The 26,891-nt window shown below is 48.8% G+C and overlaps 2 protein-coding genes across 5 annotated transcripts in view; both read left to right on the top strand.

The window, feature by feature from the left end:
• Positions 1–26,891, top strand: part of LOC144504254 (uncharacterized) — a 450,031-nt gene that overhangs the window by 195,240 nt on the left and 227,900 nt on the right. The window lies entirely within an intron of this gene.
• Positions 1–26,891, top strand: part of LOC144504251 (protein-tyrosine kinase 2-beta-like) — a 144,083-nt gene that overhangs the window by 92,591 nt on the left and 24,601 nt on the right. For all 4 annotated transcript variants that reach the window (XM_078229337.1, XM_078229336.1, XM_078229334.1 and 1 more), the window contains exons 14-22: positions 658–702; positions 4,487–4,584; positions 7,871–7,955; positions 10,561–10,661; positions 11,553–11,668; positions 18,093–18,193; positions 20,673–20,762; positions 23,096–23,300; positions 24,567–24,681. In XM_078229337.1, coding sequence (XP_078085463.1) covers positions 658–702; positions 4,487–4,584; positions 7,871–7,955; positions 10,561–10,661; positions 11,553–11,668; positions 18,093–18,193; positions 20,673–20,762; positions 23,096–23,300; positions 24,567–24,681 — 956 coding nt within the window. The remainder of the gene's footprint in view (positions 1–657; positions 703–4,486; positions 4,585–7,870; positions 7,956–10,560; positions 10,662–11,552; positions 11,669–18,092; positions 18,194–20,672; positions 20,763–23,095; positions 23,301–24,566; positions 24,682–26,891) is intronic.

Here is a 26,891-nt window from a genome sequence, read left to right as displayed (position 1 = left end):
AAACTAGACCACTCTTTTGTATCCCTCCATTCCCACTCCGTTCATATAGCTGTCTAGATAAGAGATAAGGGTGGAGTGTTGCAGCTATTTGGAAATGGTCAGTGGAGATGTTGAGGACGGCTCAGTCTGATCTCCCAGGACAACCACTCTGCCCACGATTCCTGAGGGATTCCAGTGTTTCCAGACCCTTTGGGGAAGATTGTATTTTCCAGAGGTTGCAGTGACAGTCACTGTGAAAGGGAGTTTAATGATTTCTAAACTGATGTGGATCAGGAATTCTCCCAGATCCCAGATTTCCAGCGACAATTCAATCCCTCGCCCGCTCATCCCAATGAATGGGAGGTGGACAGCCGTCACTGCTTGGACTCGAACCCCTCCCTTGCTACCCAGTGAGGTCTGGAGCTGAAGGTGTGGGGGTGTCCCACACTCTCACTGTTGCTGTCCTGACCCTGGCCAGCCGCACCCTTCCCCAGAGAACTGACAGAGCGGACAGGATTTTCCAGTCTCGCTCGGCCCAAAACCGTCAACAGACCTCCCCATGGTCCACCCCTCTCCCACTCCGATTCCTGTGGGGGCGGAATGGGAAAACTCACCCCAGTGTGTGTGCAAGTCACTGTTTCCCATTCAGTTAATGAAATGTTTGTGAATGTTTTACAGGGTCAGATATCTACGCAGAAATCCCAGATACACCAAAATCTGCAGGTATGTGCTCGTGTGAAGGTCAAAGAGATACAACACCTCATTTTGTGCACAGCAAGATCCCATGTGCTGCAAATGAGTAGATAATCTATTCCATTGTCATTGATTAGGAATAAGTATCGGTCAGAATCACCGGCGACTCCCTGATACATCAGATTGAGTCTTATTAGTAAAGGTGTCATTGTGGATCCTAAGAACAGTCAGGTTTCACGCTGAGATCCTGGGGGCAATCATTCCGCTGCGATTCGCTGACCTACACAGAAACACGAGCTCGAGACTGACCCTCTGACAGTGCGGCGCTCCCTCAGTACTGACCCTCTGACAGTGCAGCACTCCCTCAGTACTGACCCTCTGACAGTGCAGCACTCCCTCAGTACTGACCCTCTGACTGTGCAGCACTCTCTCAGTACTGACCCTCTGACTGTGCAGCACTCCCTCAGCACTGACCCTCTGACAGTGCGGCACTTCCTCAGCACAGACCCTCTGACAGTGCGGCACTCCGTCAGTACTGACCCTCTGACAATGCGGCACTCCCTCAGTGCTGACCCTCTGACAGTGCGGCACTCCCTCAGCACTGACCCCCTGACAGTGCAGCGCTCCCTCAGCACAGACCCTCTGACAGTTCGGCGCTCCCTCAGTACTGACCCTCTGACAGTGCAGCACTCCCTCAGTACTGACCCTCTGACAGTGCGGCACTCCCTCAGTACTGACCCTCTGACTGTGCAGCACTCCCTCAGCACTGACCCTCTGACAGTGTGGCACTCCCTCAGCACTGACCCACTGACAGTGCAGCACTCCCTCAGTACTGACCCTCTGACAGTGCGGCACTTCCTCAGTACTGGCCCTCTGACACTGCGGCACTCCTTCAGCACTGACCCTCTGGCAGTGCAACACTCCCTCAGCACTGATCCTCTGACAGTGCGGCACTCCCTCAGTACTGACTCGCTGACAGTGCGGCACTCCCTCAGTACTGACCCTCTGACAGTGCGGCACTCCCTCAGTACTGACCCTCTGACAGTGTAGCACTCCCTCAGTACTGACTCGCTGACAGTGCGGCACTCCCGCAGTACTGACCCTCTGACAGTGCGGAACTCCCTCAGTCCTGACCCTCTGACAGTGCAGCACTCCCTCAGTACTGACCCTCTGACAGTGCGGCACTCCCTCAGTACTGACCCTCTGACAGTGCGGCACTCCCTCAGTACTGACCCTCTGACAGTGCGGCACTCCCGCAGTACTGACCCTCTGACAGTGCAGCACTCCCTCAGTACTGACCCTCTGACAGTGCGGCACTCCTTCAGTACTGACCCTCTGACAGTGCGGCACTCCCTCAGCACTGACCCTCTGACAGTGCGGCACTCTCTCAGTACTGACCCTCTGACAGTGCAGCACTCCCTCAGTACTGACCCTCTGACAGTGCGGCACTCCTTCAGTGCTGACCCTCTGACAGTGCGGCACTCCCTCAGCGCTGACCCTCTGACAGTGCAGCACTCCCTCAGCACTGACCCTCTGACAGTGCAGCACTCCCTCAGTACTGACCCTCTGACAGTGCAGCGCTCCCTCAGCACTGACCCTCTGACAGTGCAGCACTCCCTCAGCACTGACCCTCTGACAGTGCGGCACTCCCTCAGTACTGACCCTCTGACAGTGCAGCGCTCCCTCAGCACTGACCCTCTGACAGTGCAGCACTCCCTCAGCACTGACCCTCTGACAGTGCGGCACTCCCTCAGTACTGACCCTCTGACAGTGCAGCCCTCCCTCAGCACTGACCCTCTGACAATGCAGCACTCCCTCAGCACTGACCCTCTGACAGTGCAGCACTCCCTCAGCACTGACCCTCTGACAGTGCGGCACTCCCTCAGCACTTACCCTCTGACAGTGCGGCACTCCCTCAGTACTGACCCTCTGACAGTGCAGCACTCCCTCAGCACTGACCCTCTGACAGTGCGGCACTCCCTCAACACTGACCCTCTGACAGTGCGGCACTCTCTCAGTACTGACCCTCTGACAGTGCGGCACTCCCTCAACACTGACTCTCTGACAGTGCAGCACTCCCTCAGTACTGTCCCTCTGACAGTGCAGCACTCCCTCAGTACTGACCCTCTGACAGTGCGGCACTCCTTCAGTACTGACCCTCTGACAGTGCGGCACTCCCTCAGCACTGACCCTCTGACAGTGCAGCACTCCCTCAGTACTGACCCTCTGACAGTGCAGCGCTCCCTCAGCACTGACCCTCTGACAGTGCAGCACTCCCTCAGAACTGACCCTCTGACAGTGCAGCACTCCCTCAGTACTGACCCTCTGACTGTGCAGCGCTCCCTCAGCACTGACCCTCTGACAGTGCAGCACTCCCTCAGCACTGACCCTCTGACAGTGCGGCACTCCCTCAGTACTGACCCTCTGACAGTGCAGCGCTCCCTCAGCACTGACCCTCTGACAGTGCAGCACTCCCTCAGCACTGACCCTCTGACAGTGCGGCACTCCCTCAGTACTGACCCTCTGACAGTGCAGCACTCCCTCAGCACTGACCCTCTGACAGTGCGGCACTCCCTCAGCACTGACCCTCTGACAGTGCAGCACTCCCTCAGCACTGACCCTCTGACAGTGTGGCACTCCCTCAGTACTGACCCTCTGACAGTGTGGCACTCCCTCAGTACTGACCCTCTGACAGTGCAGCACTCCCTCAGCACTGACCCTCTGACAGTGCAGCACTCCCTCAGTACTGACCCTCTGACAGTGCGGCACTCCCTCAGCACTGACCCTCTGACAGTGCAGCACTCCCTCAGCACTGACCCTCTGACAGTGTGGCACTCCCTCAGTACTGACCCTCTGACAGTGCAGCACTCCGTCATTACTGATCCTCTGAAATGCCTCTAACTCAGGCACTCCATCAGTTAGGGTTTTGGCGATCGCGGGTTTTGGCGATCGTGGGTTTTGGTGATTTGGGTTTTGGTGATTTGGATTTTGGTGATTTGGGTCTTGGTGATTTGGGTCTTGGTGATTTGGGTCTTGGTGATTTGGGTCTTGGTGATTTGGGTTTTGGTGATTTGGGTCTTGGTGATTTGGGTTTTGGTGATTTGGGTTTTGGTGATTTGGGTTTTGGTGATTTGGGTTTTGGTGATTTGGGTTTTGGTGATTGCGGCTTTCGGTTATTTGGGTTTTGGTGATTGCGGGCAAGTCATGTTGCAGCTTTATAGAACCTTAGTTAGGCCGCACTTGGAATATAGTGTTCAATTCTGGTCGCCACACTACCAGAAGTCTTTGGAGAGGGTACAGAAAAGATTTAGCAGGATGTTGCCTGGTATGGAGGGCATTAGCTATGAGGAGAGGTTGGAAAAACTTGGTTTGTTCTCACTGGAGCGACGGAGGTTGAGGGGCGACCTGATAGAAGTCTACAAGATTATGAGAGGCATGGACAGAGTGGATAGTCAGAAGCTTTTTCCCAGGGTGGAAGAGTCAATTACTCGGGGGCACAGGTTTAAGGTGCGAGGGGCAAGGTTTAAAGGAGATGTACAAGGCAGATTTTTTACACGGAGGGTAGTGGGTGCCTGGAACTTGTTGCCGGGGGAGGTAGTGGAATCAGTTACGGTAGTGACTTTTAAAGGGTGTCTTGATAAATACATGAATACGATGGGAATAGAGGGATACGGTCCCCGGAAGCGTAGGGGGTTTTGGTTCAGTCGGGCAGCATGGTCGGTGCCGGCTCGGAGGGCCGAAGGGCCTGTTCCTGTGCTGTAATTTTCTTTGTTCTTGTTCTTTGTTCATTTTTATTTCTCTTTTTTTGCCACAGTTCCTCTAAATTCAATTTCACGAGAAAATGTGGTGCTTGGCCGGATTCTGGGAGAAGGATTCTTTGGAACGGTTCATGAAGGAGTTTACAAAACAGCCGTGAGTCAGTCTAAAAGCTATTATTTTTTAATAATGTTTTTATGGAGAATTTTCAACATTATATTCTGCACAAAACTCGACAAATTTCCAGGATTCAGCACAGTACAGAACGGAAACCGTTTCACACACACGTAGAGAAAGGAAGAGCGGGGTGGCAGAGAGATCACGTCTCTGGGTACGGGAGCAGTTACAGTCTCGCAAGCTCTGGCAATACTCATTCTTTAATCCTTTCTTTTATCCTGATGTACAACCTGTGATTGGTTGTTCCTGATATTTAGAATCTGTGCAATATTTGTGTAAGATCCAGGTTAGAGTGCGGGGAGTTGAATTGAGTTGAAGAGATCCTTGTCTGTGTGATGTGTTTGGAGCTGGTTTGGGTGGGGTTTGGTCGATAGTATGGACCTCGCTGGCAATTTGGACCCATTCTTGGGAGGTTGGTGTCAAGGTGAAGACCTTGTGGAGGACGTATTCTGCTCCCGATGGTGAGTTCTCGCCATGATAAACTGCGAGATATCTCACACAAAGTGAAGTCGGTTTCTGTGCCAATTTACAGATCAGCTCCGAACAAACACTTTGTCCAGGATTCTCCTCAATTCATGTGAAAACGGGAGTGACTTCCGCGATTCCAGCAGGATTCACTCTGAGAATCAGTGGGCGGGGCCTCTTCCCGATGGAGAGGGCGGCAGCATAGCGCTGAGCGAGTCATTGCGCATGCGCTGATCTGTCAGCGCCGAGATTGGCCCACGCACAGTCGGCCCGCACTGCCCACCTCTCAATCACTAGCCAGCCCCGCGAGCCCCCCATTGCTGGCCTACTTACTATCCCCCGCCTCCCCCCACCCACCGATCGCTGGCCTCCAGGACCCCCCGTATCAGCCCCCATGTTCCCCCCCCCCCCCCCCGCCCCCCCACATCCCGATGGCCAGCCCCGATCGCTGTCTTCCCTCCCTCTGCCTGTGATCCTAGTGCAGAGCGGCAGTGAGACCCTACCCCCTAGGCCCCATCCCCTTGGCACTGGCCGTGGGCAGTGCCAAGGTGCCCCTTGGACATTGCCAGTTTTCCCCTTGAGCAGTGTCATGGGACCAGGCTGGTAATGCCCATGGGGCCCCCCTGCTGACCCCCGAGCTCCTGGGGGGCCTCCATGACCCCTCTTCCTCCAGTGGGGTTGGTCACCTGTTCCCCATCAGTGGGGAACTGTTGTGAATCCCGCTGGAGTGAACCACTGCTGGTGGGGACGGAGACACAAGCGGGTCCCGAGACTTCAGTCCCAGGCCTGTGAATGATTTTGAAATGCTGATTTCTAGATGCTAATCGACCGATTTCCAGCGGGGAGCTGCTTACTCTGGAAATCCTCAGCTGGGAGACGCGCAGAGGCCGTAGCGTCCAGCGGGAAGCCTGTGAAACATCGTCCGCTGTCTCCCAGCTCATTGCGTTGCGAGAGCAGCGTAGCGGGTTGGGAGAATCGCCCCCTTTGACTGCAACCCTCCAACCTCTCTCCGACATCCGGGGAATTAGAACTCGGGATCTCTATCGCCTTTTCCCCATGATGGATTACACAGACACAAGCTAACCCTCCACTAAACTCTGTCCGATGTTCCAATGTTCAATCAATCATCTCCCTGACACTCTGTGGAGCCAGTTTAACATTCTCCCACCAATTAGAACCAGACTTTTGTCATCATCCATCTCTTAAGATGTGATTGTCACCCTTGTGGAATGTGGGGTGAAGCACAGGAATGTGTGACCCGGGCTCCTCTGCTGCTATTGCTCACACAAACAGCAGGATTGGAGGCCAATCATCTCAGCTCCAGGACGTCACTGCGGGAGTCCCTCAGGGGAGTGTCCAAGGCCCAACCATCTTCAGCTTCATCAATGACCTTCCCTCCATAAGGTCAGAAGTGGGGATGTTCGCTGATGATTGCACAATGTTCAGCACCATTCGCGACTCCTCAGATACTGAAGCAGTCCATGTTCAAATGCAGCAAGATCTGGACAATATCCAGGCTGGGCTGACATGTGACAAGTAACATTCATGCCACACAAATGCCAGGCAATGACCATCACCAACAAGAGAGGATTTTAACCACCGCCCTTTGACATTCAATGGCATTTCCATCACTGAATCCCCCAGTGTCAACATCCTGGAAATAACCGTTGACTGAAAACTGAGTGGGACTAACCATATAAACACAGTGGATACAAGAGCAGGTCAGAGGCTGGGAATACTGCAGTAACTCACCTCCTGACTCCCCAAAGCCTGTCCACCACCTACAAGGCACAAGTCAGGATGGAATACTCCCCACTTGCCTGGGTTGGTGCAGCTCCAACAACACTCAAGAAGCTTGACACCATCCAGGACAAAGCAGCCCCGCTTGATTGGCACCACATCTACAAACATTCAATCCCTCCACCACCGACACTCAGTAGCAGCAGTGTGTACTATCTACAAGATGCACTGCAGCAATTCACCAAAGATCCTTAGACAACATCTTCCAAATCCACGACCACTTCCATCCAGAAGGACAAGGGCAGCAGATACGTGGGAACCTGCAAGTTCCCCTCCAAGCCACTCACCATCCTGACTTTGAAATATATCGCTGTTCCTTTACTGTCATTGGGTCAAAATCCTGGAATTCCCTCCCTAACAGCACTGTGGGTGTACCTACACCCTAGGGACTGCAGCAGGTTCAAGAAGGTAGCTCACCACCACCTTTTCAAGGGGTAATTATTGATGGGCAATAAATGCTGACCTAGCCAGCGATGCTGGCACGGTCTAACTCCACTCTTTCTGACTGCACTGTCTGACTCTGCCTCTATCAAATATCACAAATTCGAACATTGACATTTTCTAACTGACATCAGAAGGCAAGTGTTTTTTGGGATAACAGAATTAGTGCTTTTCTGATAAAGTATTGCAAGTTAAAATGAGGAAAGAGACATTGCTAAGACTCTTTATGTCCATGATTTTTAATAGACAATTTACTGCCAGAAGCTCTCTCTCTCTCTTCCTCAATGAATCACCTTCTGAGTGAAGAGATTACACGGACCATTTTTATTTTAAATATGAATCTAGTCAGTTATAAGAAAAGTTTAACACAAACTTGTGTCTAAAACAAGGAGAAGTCAAGGTAAGATTTGTGTAAAATAATGTAACTCCTCACAGCTCTGAAGTTTTCAATAAAGCCATTAATAAGTTACATTGTGTTTGGTTTGTTCTTTGTCAAAATATTAAAAAACTTTCATATTGCAATCACATTCTCAGTTCCCTTCTGTCTTTGTACCCACAGAGAGGTGAACAGGTCGCTGTGGCTGTGAAGACCTGTAAATCAGAATGTCCCTTTGACATCAAGGAGAAATTCTTCGAAGAAGGAAGTAAGAGCTATTTACCAATAATTTATAAAGTTGGAACTAATTCCATTCATGACCACTGCTGAGCTTACACTCCATTTCCCTTTGCTGCTCTTTGTCCAAACGCCACCATAATCCCATTGATTAGTGACCAATACCGTCCAGACACTGTCTCTCTCTCTCTCCACTCCTGTGTTCTTGCTTCTCCTTATTCTCTGTTTCTGTTTCTCTCTGTTTTGCTTCATGTTTCTTTCCCTGTCTGACTCTGTTGCTCAGTCTCTCTTTCTGTCTCTCACTCTATGTATCTCCTCTCTCTCTGGGCCCTATTTTACCATTGTGGTTCTAAGTGCTGGGCGGACTTTAAACTGGGAGTGTTTCAGATCTGACTTTACACCCGTTCTCAGGCACCCCAATACACACTCTGCCTGAAAAAATATCAGTAATTCCGAATCGCGCTGCTCAAGCCTGTGGGTGGGGCTTAATGTGTCTGAAACATAAGAACATAAGAACATAAGAAATAGGAGCAGGAGTAGGCCATCTAACCCCTCGAGCCTGCCCCGCCATTCAATAAGATCATGGCTGATCTGACGTGGATCAGTACCACTTACCCGCCTGATCCCCATAACCCTTAATTCCCTTACCGATCAGGAATCCATCCATCCGCGCTTTAAACATATTCAGCGAGGTAGCCTCCACCACCTCAGTGGGCAGAGAATTCCAGAGATTCACCACCCTCTGGGAGAAGAAGTTCCTCCTCAACTCTGTCTTAAACCGACCCCCCTTTATTTTGAGGCTGTGTCCTCTAGTTTTAACTTCCTTACTAAGTGGAAAGAATCTCTCCGCCTCCACCCTATCCAGCCCCCGCATTATCTTATAAGTCTCCATAAGATCCCCCCTCATCCTTCTAAACTCCAACAGTACAAACCCAATCTCCTCAGCCTCTCCTCATAATCCAAACCCCTCATCTCCGGTATCAACCTGGTGAACCTTCTCTGCACTCCCTCCAATGCCAATATATCCTTCCTCATATAAGGGGACCAATACTGCACACAGTATTCCAGCTGCGGCCTCACCAATGCCCTGTACAGGTGCATCAAGACATCCCTGCTTTTATATTCTATCCCCTTCGCAATATAGGCCAACATCCCATTTGCCTTCTTGATCACCTGTTGTACCTGCAGACTGGGCTTTTGCGTCTCATGCACAAGGACCCCCAGGTCCCTTTGCACGGTAGCATGTTTTAATTTGTTTCCATTGAGATAGTAATTCCATTTGTTATTATTTCCTCCAAAGTGTATAACCTCGCATTTCTCAACATTATACTCCATTTGCCATATCCTCGCCCACTCACTCAGCCTGTCCAAATCTCTCTGCAGATCTTCTCCGTCCTCCACACGATTCACTTTTCCACTTATCTTTGTGTCGTCTACAAACTTCGTTACCCTACACTCCGTCCCCTCCTCCAGATCATCTATATAAATGGTAAATAGTTGCGGCCCGAGTACCGATCCCTGCGGCACCCTGCTACCGAAACCCTGCAGCTCCGATCGCCGTCTCCAACTGCGCGTGCGCAGAAAAAAATGACAGAATGCAGCTCTCCTTCCACATCTCTCCCGGGCCGGATAATGCCCCTGGCCCCCACAGACATTGCACCACCCCCACAATATTACTGACCTCCTTATCCTCCCACCCCCTCCCCCACCCAGACCGATCATGGGCCCCTCCCTCACTGATCTCAAGCAGAGAGCTGTCGGATGCTCGGTAATTACCTCCTCACTAATTGGAGCGCCCAAATCGGACTTCTGTGGAGCATGTCTGTTTCGTGCCGATTCTGGATGGGCGAACGCGGTGGGAAAGGGGGAAGTGCCGGTGAAGTTGGGCGTGCAGCCCATTAAGTCAATTTAAGTGCATGCAAATGGCCTTTGTACCTGTTTCGGGCGCGGTCCCAATCGTGGCCATTTTCGGGCCTTAGTAAAGGGGGAACCGGCGCGGAGGCGGACGTGGATCACACTACTCGCCCGGCTTTACCAAGTTTTCGCATCTGAAAACAGGTGCAACGTGATGGTAAAATCGGGCCCTCTGTCTCTCTCATTGGGGGCGATCTTATCAATAAAATTCTAAGTCCCGAATGAGCATAAAAATGGAAGAAATTCATGCCGCTTTTTTTCAGGCAACTTAAAAATCTTACCTAACTTTGTCAAACTTGGATTCCGCCAGCAAGGGGAGTGGACGGTGCCTAAATCACCCGAAAGCCAGCTGATAGCAGCAGAGGGCACCCTTGCACATGTGCAGATTTCTCTGCTCTACAACAGCCCCCCCCCGCCCCCCCCCCCCCCCCCCCCCCCCCCTATCGGAGGCTGATCTTGCCGGATATCCGGTGCTGTTAAGATCAGGAGAGCTCAGCTCTCTCGCGATCTTACCGGATTGGTCAGTGGGACAATAAGGATAAGATTGCCCCATTCTCTCTGTCTCTTTCTCTCTCTCTCTCACTCTGTGTCTCTCTGTCTGAATATCAGGTGCGATGTTGATGTTCCTTTGCTCTGTATCGATGCTGTGCAGTTGTTGTTCTGCTATTATTTCAGATTTCTGTTAGTTTTTTTATTTAATCTGATACATTTGATTGTTCCAGTCATCATGAGACCTCTGGATCATCCCCATGTTGTTAAACTGATTGGGATAATTGAAGAGGAACCAGCTTGGCTAATTATGGAGCTGTATCCACACGGAGAGGTATGAGTGTGTCAGCAATGACCTCTGGAGGGGCAGAGAGCCAAGAACACAATAACTTTACAGCAGATTATTTTTGTGTTGTGTTTCTGTATTTACAGAAAGGTGTAAATGAATTGGAAACAGTTCAGAGAAGGTTTACTGGACCAATACCAGGAACGGGCGGGTGGTGTTATGAGGAAAGGTTGGAGAAGTTGGGTTTAGAAGACTGGAGTTTAGAAGAGTAAGAGGCAATTTGATCAACACCTTTAAGATCCTGAGGGGTTTTGACAAGGTGGATGTGGAGAGGATGTTTCCTCTTATTGGAGAATCTAGAACCAGGGGTCACGGTTTAAAAATAAGGGGTCGCCCATTTAAAATAGACATGAGGAGATATTTTTTCTCTGAGGGTGGAGAATCTCTGGAACTTTCTTCCTGAAAGGGCAGTGGAAGCAGAGTCTTTGGATAATTTTAAGGCAGCGGTGGGTTGATTCATGATAAGCAATGGGCTTAAAGCTTATCGGGTTTGGGCAGGATGCAGATTTGAGGTTGCTATCAGATCAGCCATGATTGTATTAACTGGCGGAGCAGGCTCGAGGGGCTAAATGGCCTTCTCCAGCTCCATATTTGTATGCCCCTTGCCCGCTGCCTGTAGTTTGACTCTCACTGCAGTGAGGTCAGAGTTCCCAGCCTCGATTCCTCAGGGTAACTCGGATAACACTGATAATATATCTCCCCCTTTCTCACTGGGCATTAGACACCTGACCCTGAGCAAGTCCGGCTTGTTACCAGGCTGAAAGGGAGCAAATGCTCCAACCTCTGCCGCCCCCTAATCCAGCACCGAAACCTATGTTTGAGGCGGTTATATTTTTATGATGTCGCTGATCATGAAATGTGTGTGTTTTGTCAATTCAGCTGGAGAGCTACCTAGTCACCAACAAAACCAACCTGGATGTCCTGACCCTCGTTGATTACTGCTGGCAGATTTCCAAAGCTCTGGCCTATCTCGAGGGACTGAAGGTTGTACATCGGTAAGTCAAACATTAATAACTGTCAGATAACCAGGATAACTGCTCACTGACTCAACAGGGAGGTGTGTGAAGAGCTTCAACCACTTTTAGAAAGGTTGGAATTGCTAAGTTATTGAGATCTGATAAAGAGTCAGATTGGACTCGAAATGTTAACTCTTGTTTCTTCACAGACGCTGCCTGACCTGCTGAGGTTTTCCAGCGTTTTCTGTTTTTATTTCAGACTTTCAACATCTGCAGTATTTTGTTTTTTAAATATATTGGATCGCAACTAAATTGTTCTTGTAGAGATTTGGAGGGGCTCCATGGGCTGAACAGCCTCTGCTCTGGAACCAATCGATGATTAGTCTAAAATCACAAGCTAAGTCCTTCAGGGAACAGGATACATCACGACAAAAGATAGATTGTCCGAGTTGTGTATGAGAAGCGTTGCCATGGGAACAGAGTTGAATTTCTCACTGAATCAGCTGATGGCAAAGAGTGATTCTGAAATGAGATTGAAAATCTGGAACTCCCTTTCTCCCAGAAGCCTCGGGATGCCGGGGGGTCAAAATATTTTTCACAACTGCGATTGATATGTTTGGTTAGAGATTTGGAACTCAATGTCACAATGGTTTCAGAAAGATCAGATATGATGGAATTGAATATTAGAATAGGTGTGAGGGACTGAAGATAAAAACCTCCTCTCATTCCTCGGCAAGGCAGCGGAACAGCCAAGGTTCATCACAATCCATTAAGCCCATACTTGGAATACTGTGTACAGTTCTGTTCATCCTATTATAGAAAGGATATTATTAAACTAGAAAGAGTGCAGAAAAGATTTACTAGGATGCTACCGGGACTTGATGGTTTGAGTTATAAGGAGAGGCTGGATAGACTGGGAGTTTTTTCTCTGGAGCGTAGGAGGCTGAGGGGTGATCTTATAGAGGTCTATAAAATAATGAGGGGCACAGATCAGCTAGATAGTCAATATCTTTCCCCAAAGGTAGGGGAGTCTAAAACTAGAGGACATAGGTTTAAAGTGAGAGGGGAGAGATATAAAAGTGCCCAGAGGGGCAATTTTTTCACACAGAGGGTGGTGAGTGTCTGGAACGAGCTGCCAGAGGTAGTAGTAGAGGCGGGTACAATTTTGTCTTTTAAAAAGCATTTAGACAGTTACATAGGTAAGATGGGTACAGAGGGATATGGGCCAAAGCAGGCAATTGGGACTACCTTAGTGGTAAAAACTGGGCAGCATGGACAAGTTGGGCTGAAGGGCCTGTTTCCATGCTGTAAACCTCGATGACTCTCTGACTCTTATTAGATTCCACAGCCATTTCCTATTCCCAGCATGCTCTAGGTTCCAGCTGGTCAGAGTGGGATTTGAACTCCTGTAGTGTGCGCCTGCGTGATTTAAATAAACTAGCAAAGATTAATGTGGATCATTTGTCTGGAAGAGTCAAGGGAGAAGAACTAAAGGTACTGGATAGCGAGTTGAGGAACAGGGAGAGAGTGCACTTAAACATGTGGTTGCAGGGATGGTGCAGGAGGGAGGGTTTCAGATACGTGGATAATTGGAACACGTTCTGGGGAAGGTGGGACCTCTACAAACAGGACGGGGTGCACCTGAACCAGAGGGGCACCAATATCCTCGGAGGGAAATTTGCTACGGCTCTTCAGGGGGATTTAAACTAATTTGTCAGGGGAGTGGGAAAAGGAGTTGTAGTCCGGAAGTCAGTGTTGAGGGTGGTGAGGTATTGGGGAAGGTATCAAGGTCAAGGGTGGGTACCGGTAGACAGGAAGATGGGTTGAAGTGTGTCTACTTCAATGCAAGGAGCATCCGGAACAAGGTGGATGAACTTGGGGCGTGGATTGCTACTTGGGACTACGATGTTGTGGCCATTACGGAGACGTGGGTAGAACAAGGACAGGAATGGTTGTTGGACGTTCCGGGGTATAGATGTTTCAGTAAGTGTAGGGAAGCTGGTAAAAGAGGTGGAGGAGTAGCATTGTTAATCAAGGATAGTTTAACGGCTGCGGAAAAGCACTTTGAGGGGGATATGCACACTGAGGTAATATGGGCTGCAGTTAGAAACAGGAAAGGAGCGGTCACGTTGCTAGGAGTTTACTATAGGCCCCCAAATAGTAATAGAGATGTGGAGGAAGAAATTGCTAAGCAGATTATGGATACGTGTGGGGGTCACAGGGTAGTTGTCATGGGGGACTTTAACTTTCCAAATATTGATTGGAACCTTTGTAGGTCGAATAGTTTGGATGGGGCACTTTTTGTGCAGTGTGTGCAGGAGGGTTTCCTGACACAATATGTGGATAGGCCGACAAGGGGTGAGGCCACATTGGATTTGGTACTGGGAAATGAACCGGGCCAAGTGTTAGATTTGGTTGTGGGAGAGAACTTTGGAGATAGTGACCACAATTCGGTGTCTTTTGTTATTGCAATGGAGAGGGATAGGGCCGGACGGCAGGGCAAGGCTTACAATTGGGGGAGAGGTAATTATGATGCGATTAGGCAAGAATTAGGGGGCATAAGATGGGAACAGAAACTGTCAGGGAAAGGCACTGATGAAAAGTGGAACTTTTTCAAGGAACAAATACTGGGTGTCCTTGATAGGTATGTCCCTGTCAGGCAGGGAGGAAATGGCCGAGTGAGGGAACCGTGGTTCACAAAAGAGGTGGAATGTCTTGTGAAAAGGAAGAGGGAAGCTTATGTAGGGATGAGGAAACAAGGTTCAGATGGCTCGATTGAGGGTTACAAGTTAGCAAGGAATGAGCTGAAAAAGGGGCTGAGGAGAGCTAGGAGGGGACATGAGAAGTCCTTGGCGGGTCGGATCAAGGAAAACCCCAAGGCTTTTTACTCTTATGTGAGGAATAAAAGAATGACCAGGGTGAGGTTAGGGCCGGTCAAGGACAGTGGTGGGAACTTGTGTATGGAATCAGTAGAGATAGGCGAGGTGATGAATGAATACTTTTCTTCAGTGTTCACCAAGGAGAGGGGCCATGTTTTTCAGGAAGAGAAGGTGTTACAGGCTAATAGGCTGGAGGAAATAGATGTTCGGAGGGAGGATGTATTGGCAGTTTTGAATAAACTGAAGGTCGATAAGTCCCCTGGGCCTGATGAAATGTATCCTAGGATTCTTTGGGAGGCGAGGGATGAGATTGCAGAGCCTTTGGCTTTGATCTTTGGGTCCTCGCTGTCCACGGGGATGGTGCCAGAGGACTGGAGAGTGGCGAATGTTGTTCCTCTGTTTAAGAAAGGGAATAGAAATGACCCTGGTAATTATAGACCGGTTAGTCTGACTTCGGTGGTTGGTAAATTGATGGAAAAGGTCCTTAGGGATGGGATTTACGACCATTTAGAAAGATGCGGATTAATCCGGGATAGTCAGCACGGATTTGTGAAGGGCAAATCGTGCCTCACAAATTTGATAGAATTTTTTGAGGAGGTAACTAGGTGTGTTGATGAAGGTAGGGCGGTTGATGTCATATACATGGATTTTAGTAAGGCGTTTGATAAGGTCCCCCATGGTCGGCTTATGATGAAAGTAAGGAGGTGTGGGATAGAGGGAAAGTTGGCCGATTGGATAGGTAACTGGCTATCTGATCGAAGACAGAGGGTGGTGGTGGATGGAAAACTTTCGGACTGGAGGCAGGTTGCTAGCGGAGTGCCGCAGGGATCGGTGCTTGGTCCTCTGCTCTTTGTGATTTTTATTAATGACTTGGAGGAGGGGGCTGAAGGGTGGATCAGTAAATTTGCTGATGACACCAAGATTGGTGGAGTAGTGGATGAGGTGGAGGGCTGTTGTAGGCTGCAAAGAGACATAGATAGGATGCAAAGCTGGGCTGAAAAATGGCAAATGGAGTTTAACCCTGATAAATGTGAGGTGATTCATTTTGGTAGGACTAATTTAAATGTGGATTACAGGGTCAAAGGTAGGGTTCTGAAGACTGTGGAGGAACAGAGAGATCTTGGGGTCCATATCCACAGATCTCTAAAGGTTGCCACTCAAGTGGATAGAGCTGTGAAGAAGGCATATAGTGTGTTAGCTTTTATTAACAGGGGGTTGGAGTTTAAGAGCCGTGGGGTTATGCTGCAACTGTACAGGACCTTGGTGAGACCGCATTTGGAATATTGCGTGCAGTTCTGGTCACCTCACTATAAGAAGGATGTGGAAGCGCTGGAAAGAGTGCAGAGGAGATTTACCAGGATGCTGCCTGGTTTGGAGTGTCGGTCTTATGAGGAAAGGTTGAGGGAGCTGGGGCTGTTCTCTCTGGAGCGGAGGAGATTGAGGGGAGACTTAATAGAGGTCTATAAAATGATGAAGGGGATAGATCGAGTGAACGTTCAAAGACTATTTCCTCGGGTGGATGGAGCTATTACAAGGGGGCATAACTATAGGGTTCATGGTGGGAGATATAGGAAGGATATCAGAGGTAGGTTCTTCACGCAGAGAGTGGTTGGGGTGTGGAATGGACTGCCTGCAGTGATAGTGGAGTCAGACACTTTAGGAACATTTAAGCGGTTATTGGATAGGCACATGGAGCACACCAGGATGGTAGGGAGTGGGATAGCTTGATCTTGGTTTCAGATGAAGGTCGGCACAACATCGTGGGCCGAAGGGCCTGTTCTGTGCTGTAATGTTCTATGTTCTATGGATGCATGCATTTGTAAAGAAACTTTCCTGACCAAGTGGTTTATAAGTAAATAGCCTTGGTTTAAAAATTTGCATTAGGTGATACATATGTATCAGTTTTCAGCTGTTGAATTTCAAGGGAACTAAGAGGCTTTTACGGTTTGCAAAGGTTTCAGAAATAAATAAGAGAAGTTTATTCATATTTTTGACCCATAGAGAAAACATGAAAGATTTCTATATTTTAGGCAAGTTAAGTTCAGATGAATGCTGCGAACTATAAAGAGCTCAAAGAAAGAAAAAGGTATTGAAGGGTTCCTGTGTTGAGCTTGGGGTTGGCTGTGTGGGGAAGACATACTGGAAATAACTCTGGGCTGGGAGAAGGTGTTGTTTGAACCTAGTCCAGTCAGAAGTTGAGACTGAAAAAAAGTCTTGTGTCTGAAGTGTTGGACTTCTCCAGCAGAGTGGAAACAAGAGTGAGAGCTTGTGTGGTAATACTTGTTGAAGCGACAGCAACTTTGTGCTGGGGGAATTATTACTGGATTTTATAGTTAAACATCTATAAGGGATTGTTGCCTGGAAGGTGGTTACTTACAGGTCTGACCAAGCAGGGATTCTTTTGGGGTAATGTTTGTAAGACTAATTGTAACTGTGTAACTGTAATCCTGGGGGGATTTTCTCCTCACACTCCCCCTGGTTTTTGGCAGGTGGGAATGGCGATGGTGGTGTAGAATCTAGTGGGAGCCCCAACACGACATTTATATCACTGGAATTTCCTGTTGAGTTTATCTCCACCCTCACCAATGACATAAATGGGGTTCCCGCCATCAAATGTCAGGAACCCCCATCAGTGAACATTAACGTATATTGGACAGGCCTCCCCACTGTGCCATCCTCTATGTAGGGAACCCCCTCCCTCCCACCAGTGTGACATCGCATCAGCGGGGTTTTGTAAAATGGGGAAACTGGTGAAGAGAAGCCGCTGGGGGCACACGGGGAAATACAGTCCCAAGGAGGGGGGGGGGAGAGGTCCATGCCCAGGCACTGCTCCCTGGCACTGCCCCTTAGCCTGGACACTGCCTTCGTTGGGTAGGTTTGGGGTGAGGGGTGCTCTGTATCTGTGGGTGGAGGGGGGCTTCCATTTTTATTGTTTGTTTTTTCTCATTCAGAGCCCGCCCAACCAGCATGACCCACCTCTGAGCTATTTTTTAATCAAAATGTTTAAAAATATAGTGGGAATACCCAACAAGGCAGCTTCAGTGCTGCCCCCTTGCTATTTCCACCCGAAACAACACCAAGAAAAAAGTTGAAAAATTCCTTTCCTTTTTTCTTGTTAATGAACCTTTTTTCTTTTAAAATCCCAGAAGTGTTATTGGGTTATTTGCGGCTGAAATGAATACATTTCCTCCTTATTTTCAGAATACAGAATAAAGGGCTATGGTCCTTAAGCCAGGTTTCCCTCTGGGATCTGGTTTCTCTGAAATTATCATCCGCTGCGGGCATAACACTTTTTAATATCATCACTGAGATTTACTGATAATTATTCAGGAAATTGCTGATTACACAAATACTTCCTGTATTTAAACATCAGCTACTCAATGTCTCATTGCATCTGCAAATGGTTCAGTCAATCGAAGAAATGTTTTTATGATCAGAGTTTGGTGAAGTAATAATTGTCTCTCTATTAACACATATCCTGCTCTCTGACTCTTTCTCCATTCCTCTCATTCTTTCTTTCAATCTCTCTCTCTGTCCATCTCCCTCTCTGTGGCCATCTCTGCCTCATCTTGTCTTCATTCCAGGGACATCGCAGTGAGGAATGTTCTTGTTGCTTCTCATAACTGTGTGAAGCTGGGTGATTTTGGTCTCTCTCGTTATATTGAAGAGGATAATTATTACAAAGGTAGGAGACAGCTTTGAATCATCCAATTCTTGCCCCCTCATTACACCGTGCTGCTACGAATGGTATGGGGATCTGTGGTTTGTAATGATGCAAACACCCACATTGCGATTTTAAACGGCAGCTCCCTCGCTGGTCTCGGAGCGAGCAGCTTGTCAGTTCAAATCCCACCCGAGAGGAATGCAGCATAGTCCAGGCTGATGCCCCAGTGCGGGACCGAGGAAATGCTGCTCATTCTATTGGTTGTGAAGCCAAATTTGCCCCTTGAGAGGAGTGTCCACAGTCACATGGAACTACTTGAATGAGTGAGTGAGTTTCCCCAGTGTCCCTCAAACAGCATCTCGAAAACAGCTTGTCTGCTGTTTATGGGGAAATGGTGGCGTGGTGATATTTTCACAGGATGAGTAATCCAGAGACCCAGGGTAATGCTCTGGCAACCAGGGTTCGAATCCCACCACGGCCGATGGTAGAATTTAAACACAATGAATATAAATCTGGAATAAAAAATCCAATGATAACCATAAAACCCATGCCGTTTAGGGAAGGAAATATGTGATTCCAGATCAACAGCAACGTACTTGGCTCTGAAGTGCTTCCAGAATGGCCCAGTGAGCCACTCAGGAAACCAGTAAAAAATAAACAGGACAGAGAACCTGACATCGACAGAACCAGAAACGACAACGGCAAACTCAACCTGGTCGAACCTGCAAAGTCCTCCTTACTAACACCTGGGGGCTAGTGCCAAAATTGGGAGAGCTGTCTCTCAGACTAGTCAAGCAACAGCCTGACATTGTCATCTCATGGAATCATATCTTACAGATAACACCTCAGACACGATGATTACATCCCTGGATATGTCCCGTCCCACCAGCAGGACAGACCCAGCAGAGATGGCAGCACAGTGGTATACGGTCGGGAGCGAGTTGCCCTGGGAGTCCTTAATATCAACTCTGAACCCCACAAAAGTAGCAGTGACCACTGCACAGTCCTTGTGGAGACAAGGTCCCACCATCATTGAGGATACTCTCCAGTCTGTTCTGTGGCACTGGATTTGTTCTTGGGCGGGATTTTCTGGTTTTGGGGCGAGCATAGCTGGAAAGTCCCACCCAAGATGTCAACCTGGTGAAGATACAGCAAGAAACACTTGCGATCCAAACAGCATAAGCAGCAAGTAATAGACAAAGCTAAACAATCCCATAACCAATGGATCAGATCTAAGCTGTATCTAACCCCGTGCTGTACCTGTCCTGGGAGTGTTTGATGGGGACAGTGTAGAGGGAGCTTTACTCTGCATCTGAACCTGTGCTGTAACAGTCCTGGGAGTGTTTGATGGGGGCAGTGTAGAGGGAGCTTTACTCTGTATCTAACTCCATGCTGCACCTGTCCTGGGAGTGTTTGATGGGGGACAGTGTAGAGGGAGCTTTACTCTGCATCTGAACCTGTGCTGTACCTGTCCTGGGAGTTGTTTGATGGGGACAGTGTAGAGGGAGCTTTACTCTGTATCTAACCCCGTGCTGTACCTGTCCTGGGAGTGTTTGATGGGGACAGTGTAGAGGGAGCTTTACTCTGTATCTAACTCCATGCTGCATCTGTCCTGGGAGTGTTTGATGGGGGCAGTGTAGAGGGAGCTTTACTCTGTATCTAACCCCGTGCTGTACCTGTCCTGGGAGTGTTTGATGGGGGACAGTGTAGAGGGCGCTTTACTCTGTATCTAACCCCGTGCTGTACCTGTCCTGGGAGTGTTTGATGGGGGACAGTGTAGAGGGCGCTTTACTCTGTATCTAACCCCGTGCTGTACCTGTCCTGGGAGTGTTTGATGGGGGACAGTGTAGAGGGCGCTTTACTCTGTATCTAACCCCGTGCTGTACCTGTCCTGGGAGTGTTTGATGGGGGACAGTGTAGAGGGAGCTTTACTGTGTATCTAACCCCGTGCTGTACCTGTCCTGGGAGTGTTTGATGGGGGACAGTGTAGAGGGCGCTTTACTCTGTATCTAACCCCGTGCTGTACCTGTCCTGGGAGTGTTTGATGGGGGACAGTGTAGAGGGCGCTTTACTCTGTATCTAACCCCGTGCTGTACCTGTCCTGGGAGTGTTTGATGGGGAGACAGTGTAGAGGGAGCTTTACTCTGTATCTAAACCCGTGCTGTACCTGTCCTGGGAGTGTTTGATGGGGACAGTGTAGAGGGAGCTTTACTCTGTATCTAACCCTGTGCTGTACCTGTCCTGGGAGTGTTTGATGGGGACAGTGTAAAGGAAGCTTTACTCTGTATCTAACCCCGTGCTGTACCTGTCCTGGGAGTGTTTGATGAGGTGCAACTGGTGAGAAAAATATTTTCTGCATCATTGCTGACACATCATCTACATGTTGACAGATATTTGTGAAAAACCTCAATATACCGGTGCCTGATTTCAGTGTTTAATGTTGTGGGGAGAGTGAGTGTGATTGATCCAGACATCCTGAGCTCCTGTGCTTTGTTCACAGCGTCAGTCACCAGAATGCCCATTAAGTGGATGGCTCCAGAATCCATCAATTTCAGACGCTTTACCTCCTCGAGTGACGTGTGGATGTTTGGTAAGTGATTGAGAGTCAGAATGTGTAAAAGGTGCAGCAAGGTGACAGCTTCCTCACAGGGGCGAGTGTACAGGCTACGCAGGAGCAGTCTTCCTTTGCAGAATAGTTACCTGCCCGAGCAGAGTCACCCAGCCAGTGGCCCTTCCCCGCTCGCTCCCTGTCACTCTGAAAGTGTATTTCCTTCAAGCGATCATCCAATTTCCATTTTGAATCCTTGCTTGTTTCCGCTTTCACCCCACCCTTGTGGGCAGCACATTCCAAACTGTCACCACTCAGAGTGTGGAAATGTTCTTGCTCACATTGTCCCTGCATCTCATGCCCAAAATCTGTGTCCCCAAATCCTTGGACAGTCAGCCAATAGGATCAGCTCTTCTTTACTTGCCTGTAGAAGTCTCACAACACCAGGTTAAAGTCCAACAGGTTTATCTGGAACCGCAAATCATGTGACTCACCTGATGAAGGAGCAGCGCTCCGAAAGCTCGTGATTCCAAATAAACCTGTTGGACTTTAACCTGTGTTGTGAGACTTCTTACTGTGCCCACCCCAGTCCAACGCCAGCATCTCCACCTCATGGTTACTTACCTTAGCCAATCCTGTCATAATCTTGTCCACCTCTATCAACTCTCCCTCAGTCTCCTTTACTCCAAGGGAAACAACCCCAGCTCCTCCAACCCAACCCTCAAACTAAAATTCCCTCTGATCTCCAGAACCATTCTGGTAAATCTCCCTCTCCACCCTCTCAAAAACCTCACATCCTTCTGAAAGTGAACTGGATGCAAAAGTCTGGCTGTGGCCTAATCAGAGCTTTAGAAAGGTTCAGCGTAACTCTCTGCTTCTGTATTCAGTGCCTGTGTTTCTAAAGGCCCACATCCACATGCTTTGCTAATTACTCTCAGAGTGTCCTAACAGGTTCACAGACTGATACCCATGGATGCCCAGCTCTCTCTATCCCTGCACAATCTTCAGAACTGTGCCAGCAAGTCTTTGTTGTCTCTCCCTATTCCTTCCGCTCAATGCATCATCTCACGTTTACCTGTATTAAATTCTAGCTGCCACTTGTCTGCCCATTTTGCCCATGTCTTGTTCCAAGTGATTTGTAACATCCTCATTATCAGCCACTCCACCAGGTTTGGAATTCTCGACAAATTCTGAAATTATACTCTGTATTGGAAGATCCAAGTCATTTATCTGTAGCGTAAGAAATGGTGCCCCAGCACTGACCCTTGGGCAACACCTCTGTCCCCCATCCTCCTGTCTGAAAAATCAGCATCTACCCTAACTCACTGCTTTCTATCCTTCAGCCAATATTTTATCCACTTTGACACTGACCCTCCTGTTCTGTAAATCTCAATGTTGTCACCAATCTTTTAACTGTCACCTTGTTAAACACTCCCTTCAAATCCATATAAACAGCATCCACCACATTCCCTTTATTAACCTTCTCTGTTCTTTCATCACAAATTCAATTCAAATAGTCAAACACAATCTACCTTTTACAAATCCGTGCTGCTTCCCTTAATTAACGCAAAGCTTAATTCACCCAAACCTCTCCAAATGCCTGTTGACTTTTTTCCTGATCCTTGACTCCAGAATCTTCCCCATTATTGAGATTAAGCCAATGGGCCGATGAAATTGTGAGTCAGCGTTAATGTTCTTGTCCTGAGATTCTTGTCTGTGGCCATGGGGCGTGCTGTGAGATGGATTATCTATTCACCATCACTGTGGGACAGCTACTGTGGAAGTTAAAATGCTCAGATTAAAAATTTCCTGCCTTCTCTGTAACAGCTAATGAGAATGTTAACAGTTGCAGACCTCCAAGGGAATCTGTCTGCTTTCAGACACTTGCATAGGCCCCATAACATTCAGCTTTTTGACCGTCACTGGAGGGTGAGCAAGACCAGATTTTTCCATAACAAATACCAAAGGCGAGATATGGGGATATGCAAATGAAGGATTAGCAGAAGTCAATTTTTAATTGAATGAGAAAGGGCGAAAAGCTGGGATTTAATTGGCAAATATGAAAGTCAATGAAGGATATGAAAAAGTGCTTGTTCCTGATTTTCTGTAATTGACTATAATTGCTTCACTGTTTTTCTGTAATGTCAGAACCACTCCAGTCATTTCGATGGCGAGGAGGGGGGGGTTCTCCTTGTGCACAAGTCATTAAAGGCCTCGCATTGGATGCCTGGTGTCAGGTGCTGTTTGTACAAGAGTCGAAGGTTGCTGGTACCCAGCATCTCTGACACTACTAATTATCATTGCTGGTCTACCCTATAGTCTGAGGGTAATCCCTCCAGCTCCTTGCTGACCCTTGCTTGTCACTCCCTCTCCAGGTGTTTGCATGTGGGAAATCCTCAGCTTTGGCAAGCAGCCATTCTTCTGGCTGGAGAACCGCGATGTGATTGGTGTGTTAGAGAGAGGAGACCGGCTGCCCAAGCCAGATTTCTGTCCACCAACGCTGTTCACCCTGATGACCCGCTGTTGGACGTATGAACCTCGGGAAAGGCCAAAGTTCACCGAAATCGTCTGTCAATTAAGGTGAGAAGATTGAAACCAAAACAGAGAGGGGTCTGAGCCCAAAACATCTGACAGAGGAAAGTAATCAAACACAGTGGACATCTACTTAGGAGAGCGGTTACTGAGTGACAGTGTGAGGGAGCTGGATTAACATCAGTACAGATACAGTCAGTAACACAGGGTGCTGGGGGAGAGGGGTTACTGAGTGACAGTGTGAGGGAGCTGGATTAACATCAGTAGAGACACAGTCAGTAACACAGGGCGCTGGGGGAGAGGGGTTACTGAGTGACAGTGTGAGGGAGCTGGATTAACATCAGTAGAGACACAGTCAGTAACACAGGGCGCTGGGGGAGAGGGGTTACTGAGTGACAGTGTGAGGGAGCTGGATTAACATCAGTACAGATACAGTCAGTAACACAGGGTGCTGGGGGAGAGGGGTTACTGAGTGACAGTGTGAGGGAGCTGGATTAACATCAGTACAGACACAGTCAGTAACACAGGGCGCTGGGGGAGAGGGGTTACTGAGTGACAGTGTGAGGGAGCTGGATTAACATCAGTACAGACACAGTCAGTAACACAGGGCGCTGGGGGAGAGGGGTTACTGAGTGACAGTGTGAGGGAGCTGGATTAACATCAGTAGAGATACAGTCAGCAACACAGGGCGCTGGGGGAGAGGGGTTACTGAGTGACAGTGTGAGGGAGCTGGATTAACATCAGTACAGATACAGTCAGTAACACAGGGCGCTGGGGGAGAGGGGTTACTGAGTGACAGTGTGAGGGAGCTGGATTAACATCAGTACAGATACAGTCAGTAACACAGGGCGCTGGGGGAGAGGGGTTACTGAGTGACAGTGTGAGGGAGCTGGATTAACATCAGTACAGATACAGTCAGTAACACAGGGTGCTGGGGCTCCTATATAACGATACTGTGCTCTCTGTAAATGCGCACTGGTCAGCGGGTGTGTGCTGTGACTGGAAGAACAATGTACATTACAGCACAGGAACAGGCCCTTCGGCCCTCCAAGTCTGCACCGACCATGCTACCCGACTTAACTAAAACCCCCTACCCTTCCGGGGACCATATCCCTCTATTCCCATCTCATTCATGTATTTGTCAAGACCCCCCTTAAAAGTCACTACCGTATCTGCTTCCACTCCCTCCCTCGGTAACGAGTTCCAGGCACCCACCACCCTCTGTGTAAAAAATCTGCCTCGTACATCTCCTTTCAACTTGCCCCTCGCACCTTAAACCTGTGCTTTTTCTCCTCTGGATCTCTGTTGTTTCAGTGATATTCACCAGGTGGAAGTGGAACAGCAGAAGGAGCAGAGATACTGGACCCAGCGTCGCTTCACATCCCGGACCCTGGATCACCAAATCATCGTCAACGAGGCTCCACCGAAGGTAGTGCAGCAGTTATTAACAAATGAGAAAGAGTGAGATTGTCGTTAATATTAACTAATCTCCCATAACCTCAGCAGCTTTCGCTGTGCGAGCGCCGAACCTTCGATAAATAAAATCAAATCACTGCGGATGCTGGAAATCTGAAATAAAAACAGAAAGTGCTGGAAAATCTCAGCAGGTCTGGCAGTGTCTGTGGAGAGAGAAACAGGGTTAATGTCTCGAGTCTGTGTGACTCTTCTACAGAATGTCCAACTCCTCCCAGTCATGGCCTCATCTGTGGTTATGTGGATTGAACAGTTCATTTATTTTTAAATCAGTGACAGGATGTGGGCGTCGCTGGCTGGCCAACATTTATTGCCCATCCCTAGCTTCCCTTGAGAACAAAGAACAGTACAGCACAGGAAACAGGCCCTTCGGCCCTCCAAGCCTGTGCCGCTCCTTGGTCCAACTAGACCAATCGTTTGTATAACTAGACCAATCGTTTGTATAACTAGACCAATCGTTTGTAGGTGGTGGTGAGCTGCCTTCTTGAATCGCTGCAGTCCCTGACATGTAGGTGCATCCGCAGTGCTGTTAGGGAGGGGATCCCAGGATTTTGACGCAGTGACAGTGAAGGAACGGCGATACATTTATTTACAATCAGCCCTTCCTCTTGCTCTCTGAAACCTGTAGGTTTTGCCTCACGTTGTCTCTCCAGGAAGACAGTGGAATCATCGTTAATACAAAATAGAGAGATTTATTTCAGAAAGTCATATTTTGGCTCCAGTATCTGAGTAATTTGGTGTGTGCTTGAGTGTACATAGAAACATAGAAACATAGAAGATAGGAGCAGGAGGAGGCCATTCGACCCTTCGAGCCTGCTCCCCCATTCAATATGATCTCGGCTGATCGTCCAACTCAATAGCCTAATCCAGCTTTCTCCCCATAAGCTTTGATCCCATTCGCCACATTTGTGCCATGGGGAGAGGAACAGGTCAGTTTGTCCCCTTGGTTTTCAAGCTCTGTAATGTTGGGGTTTTCTCACCTTTATTCGGGGCTGCTGTAGACTCATTATTAACGATTGGCTGTGATTAATCAACAACTCCATTCTCACTGTGCCACACCACAACCTGGAAGATGAGATGTTGTTCCTCCAGTTTGTGCTGAGCTTCACTGGAACATTGCAGCAAGGACAGACCTGTGGGCACGGGGGGGGGCGGGGAGCAGGATTGTGTGCTAACACATTAGGTGTGTTTTCTTTGAGAAATGTCAGTGTTCTATGTTCCAATATTCAGTTCCTCGCTGTTGTGGAGACTCCCAACTCCATTGAAATGGACATCGCCAATATCCTGCAATCTCCAGCTCCTTGGACATGGGGAAATTGTCTGAAAACGCTTTTCCGAAAGCACCACCCGGGAAGAATGAGACACTGAAATCATAGAAATCATAGAAACCCTACAGTGCAGAAGGAGGCCATTCGGCCCATCGAGTCTGCACCGACCACAATCCCACCCAGGCCCTATCCCCATATATTTACCCGCTAATCCCTCTAACCTACACATCCCAGGACTCTAAGGGGCAATTTTTAACCTGGCCAATCAACCTAACCCGCACATCTTTGGACTGTGGGAGGAAACCAGAGCACCCGGAGTAAACCCACGCAGACACGAGGAGAATGTGCAAACTCCACACAGACAGTGACCTGAGCCGGGAATCGAACCCGGGACCCTGGAGCTGTGAAGCAGCAGTGCTAACCACTGTGCTACCGTGCCGCCCTGTAGCAAGGAAGCTGGGTATTGGAGGATAGGAATGGGCTGGGTGTTGGGAGGAAACCTCTTCTGCTCCTGGTGTCACAAGCAATTTCTTTCCACATCCAAACGTATCTTCTTTGTGATGTTTGGTTCGAAGGTTGGAATTGCCCAACTGCTCACTGATCCATGAGTAAAGGTTCTGACAGCTGTGTGCTGGTTGTGGTAAGGGGCTGAGCACCTATCCCAGACCAGGACTGAAACTGCATTTCAACTGCCCTGCATGGCCTGAGAAACGGGGTACATTCCACTGACTGGTTACAGCCCCGAAGGAGGTCATTCAGCCCAGCGTGACTGCTCGCTGCTGTTTACTGGATAGACACTGACACGACCTCCCTCCTCCATTTCCATGCCACAGCCTGGTGCCTACCTCTCTCTGCCTAAGAGGGAATTGGCCACCGTGGGCTTCCATTGGATTGGTTA

The sequence above is a fragment of the Mustelus asterias genome, chromosome 15 (assembly GCF_964213995.1).
Source record: "Mustelus asterias chromosome 15, sMusAst1.hap1.1, whole genome shotgun sequence".
NCBI lineage: Eukaryota > Metazoa > Chordata > Chondrichthyes > Carcharhiniformes > Triakidae > Mustelus > Mustelus asterias.
Note: the sequence above shows the minus strand (reverse complement) of the source record. Positions and strands in the feature narration are given on the sequence as shown.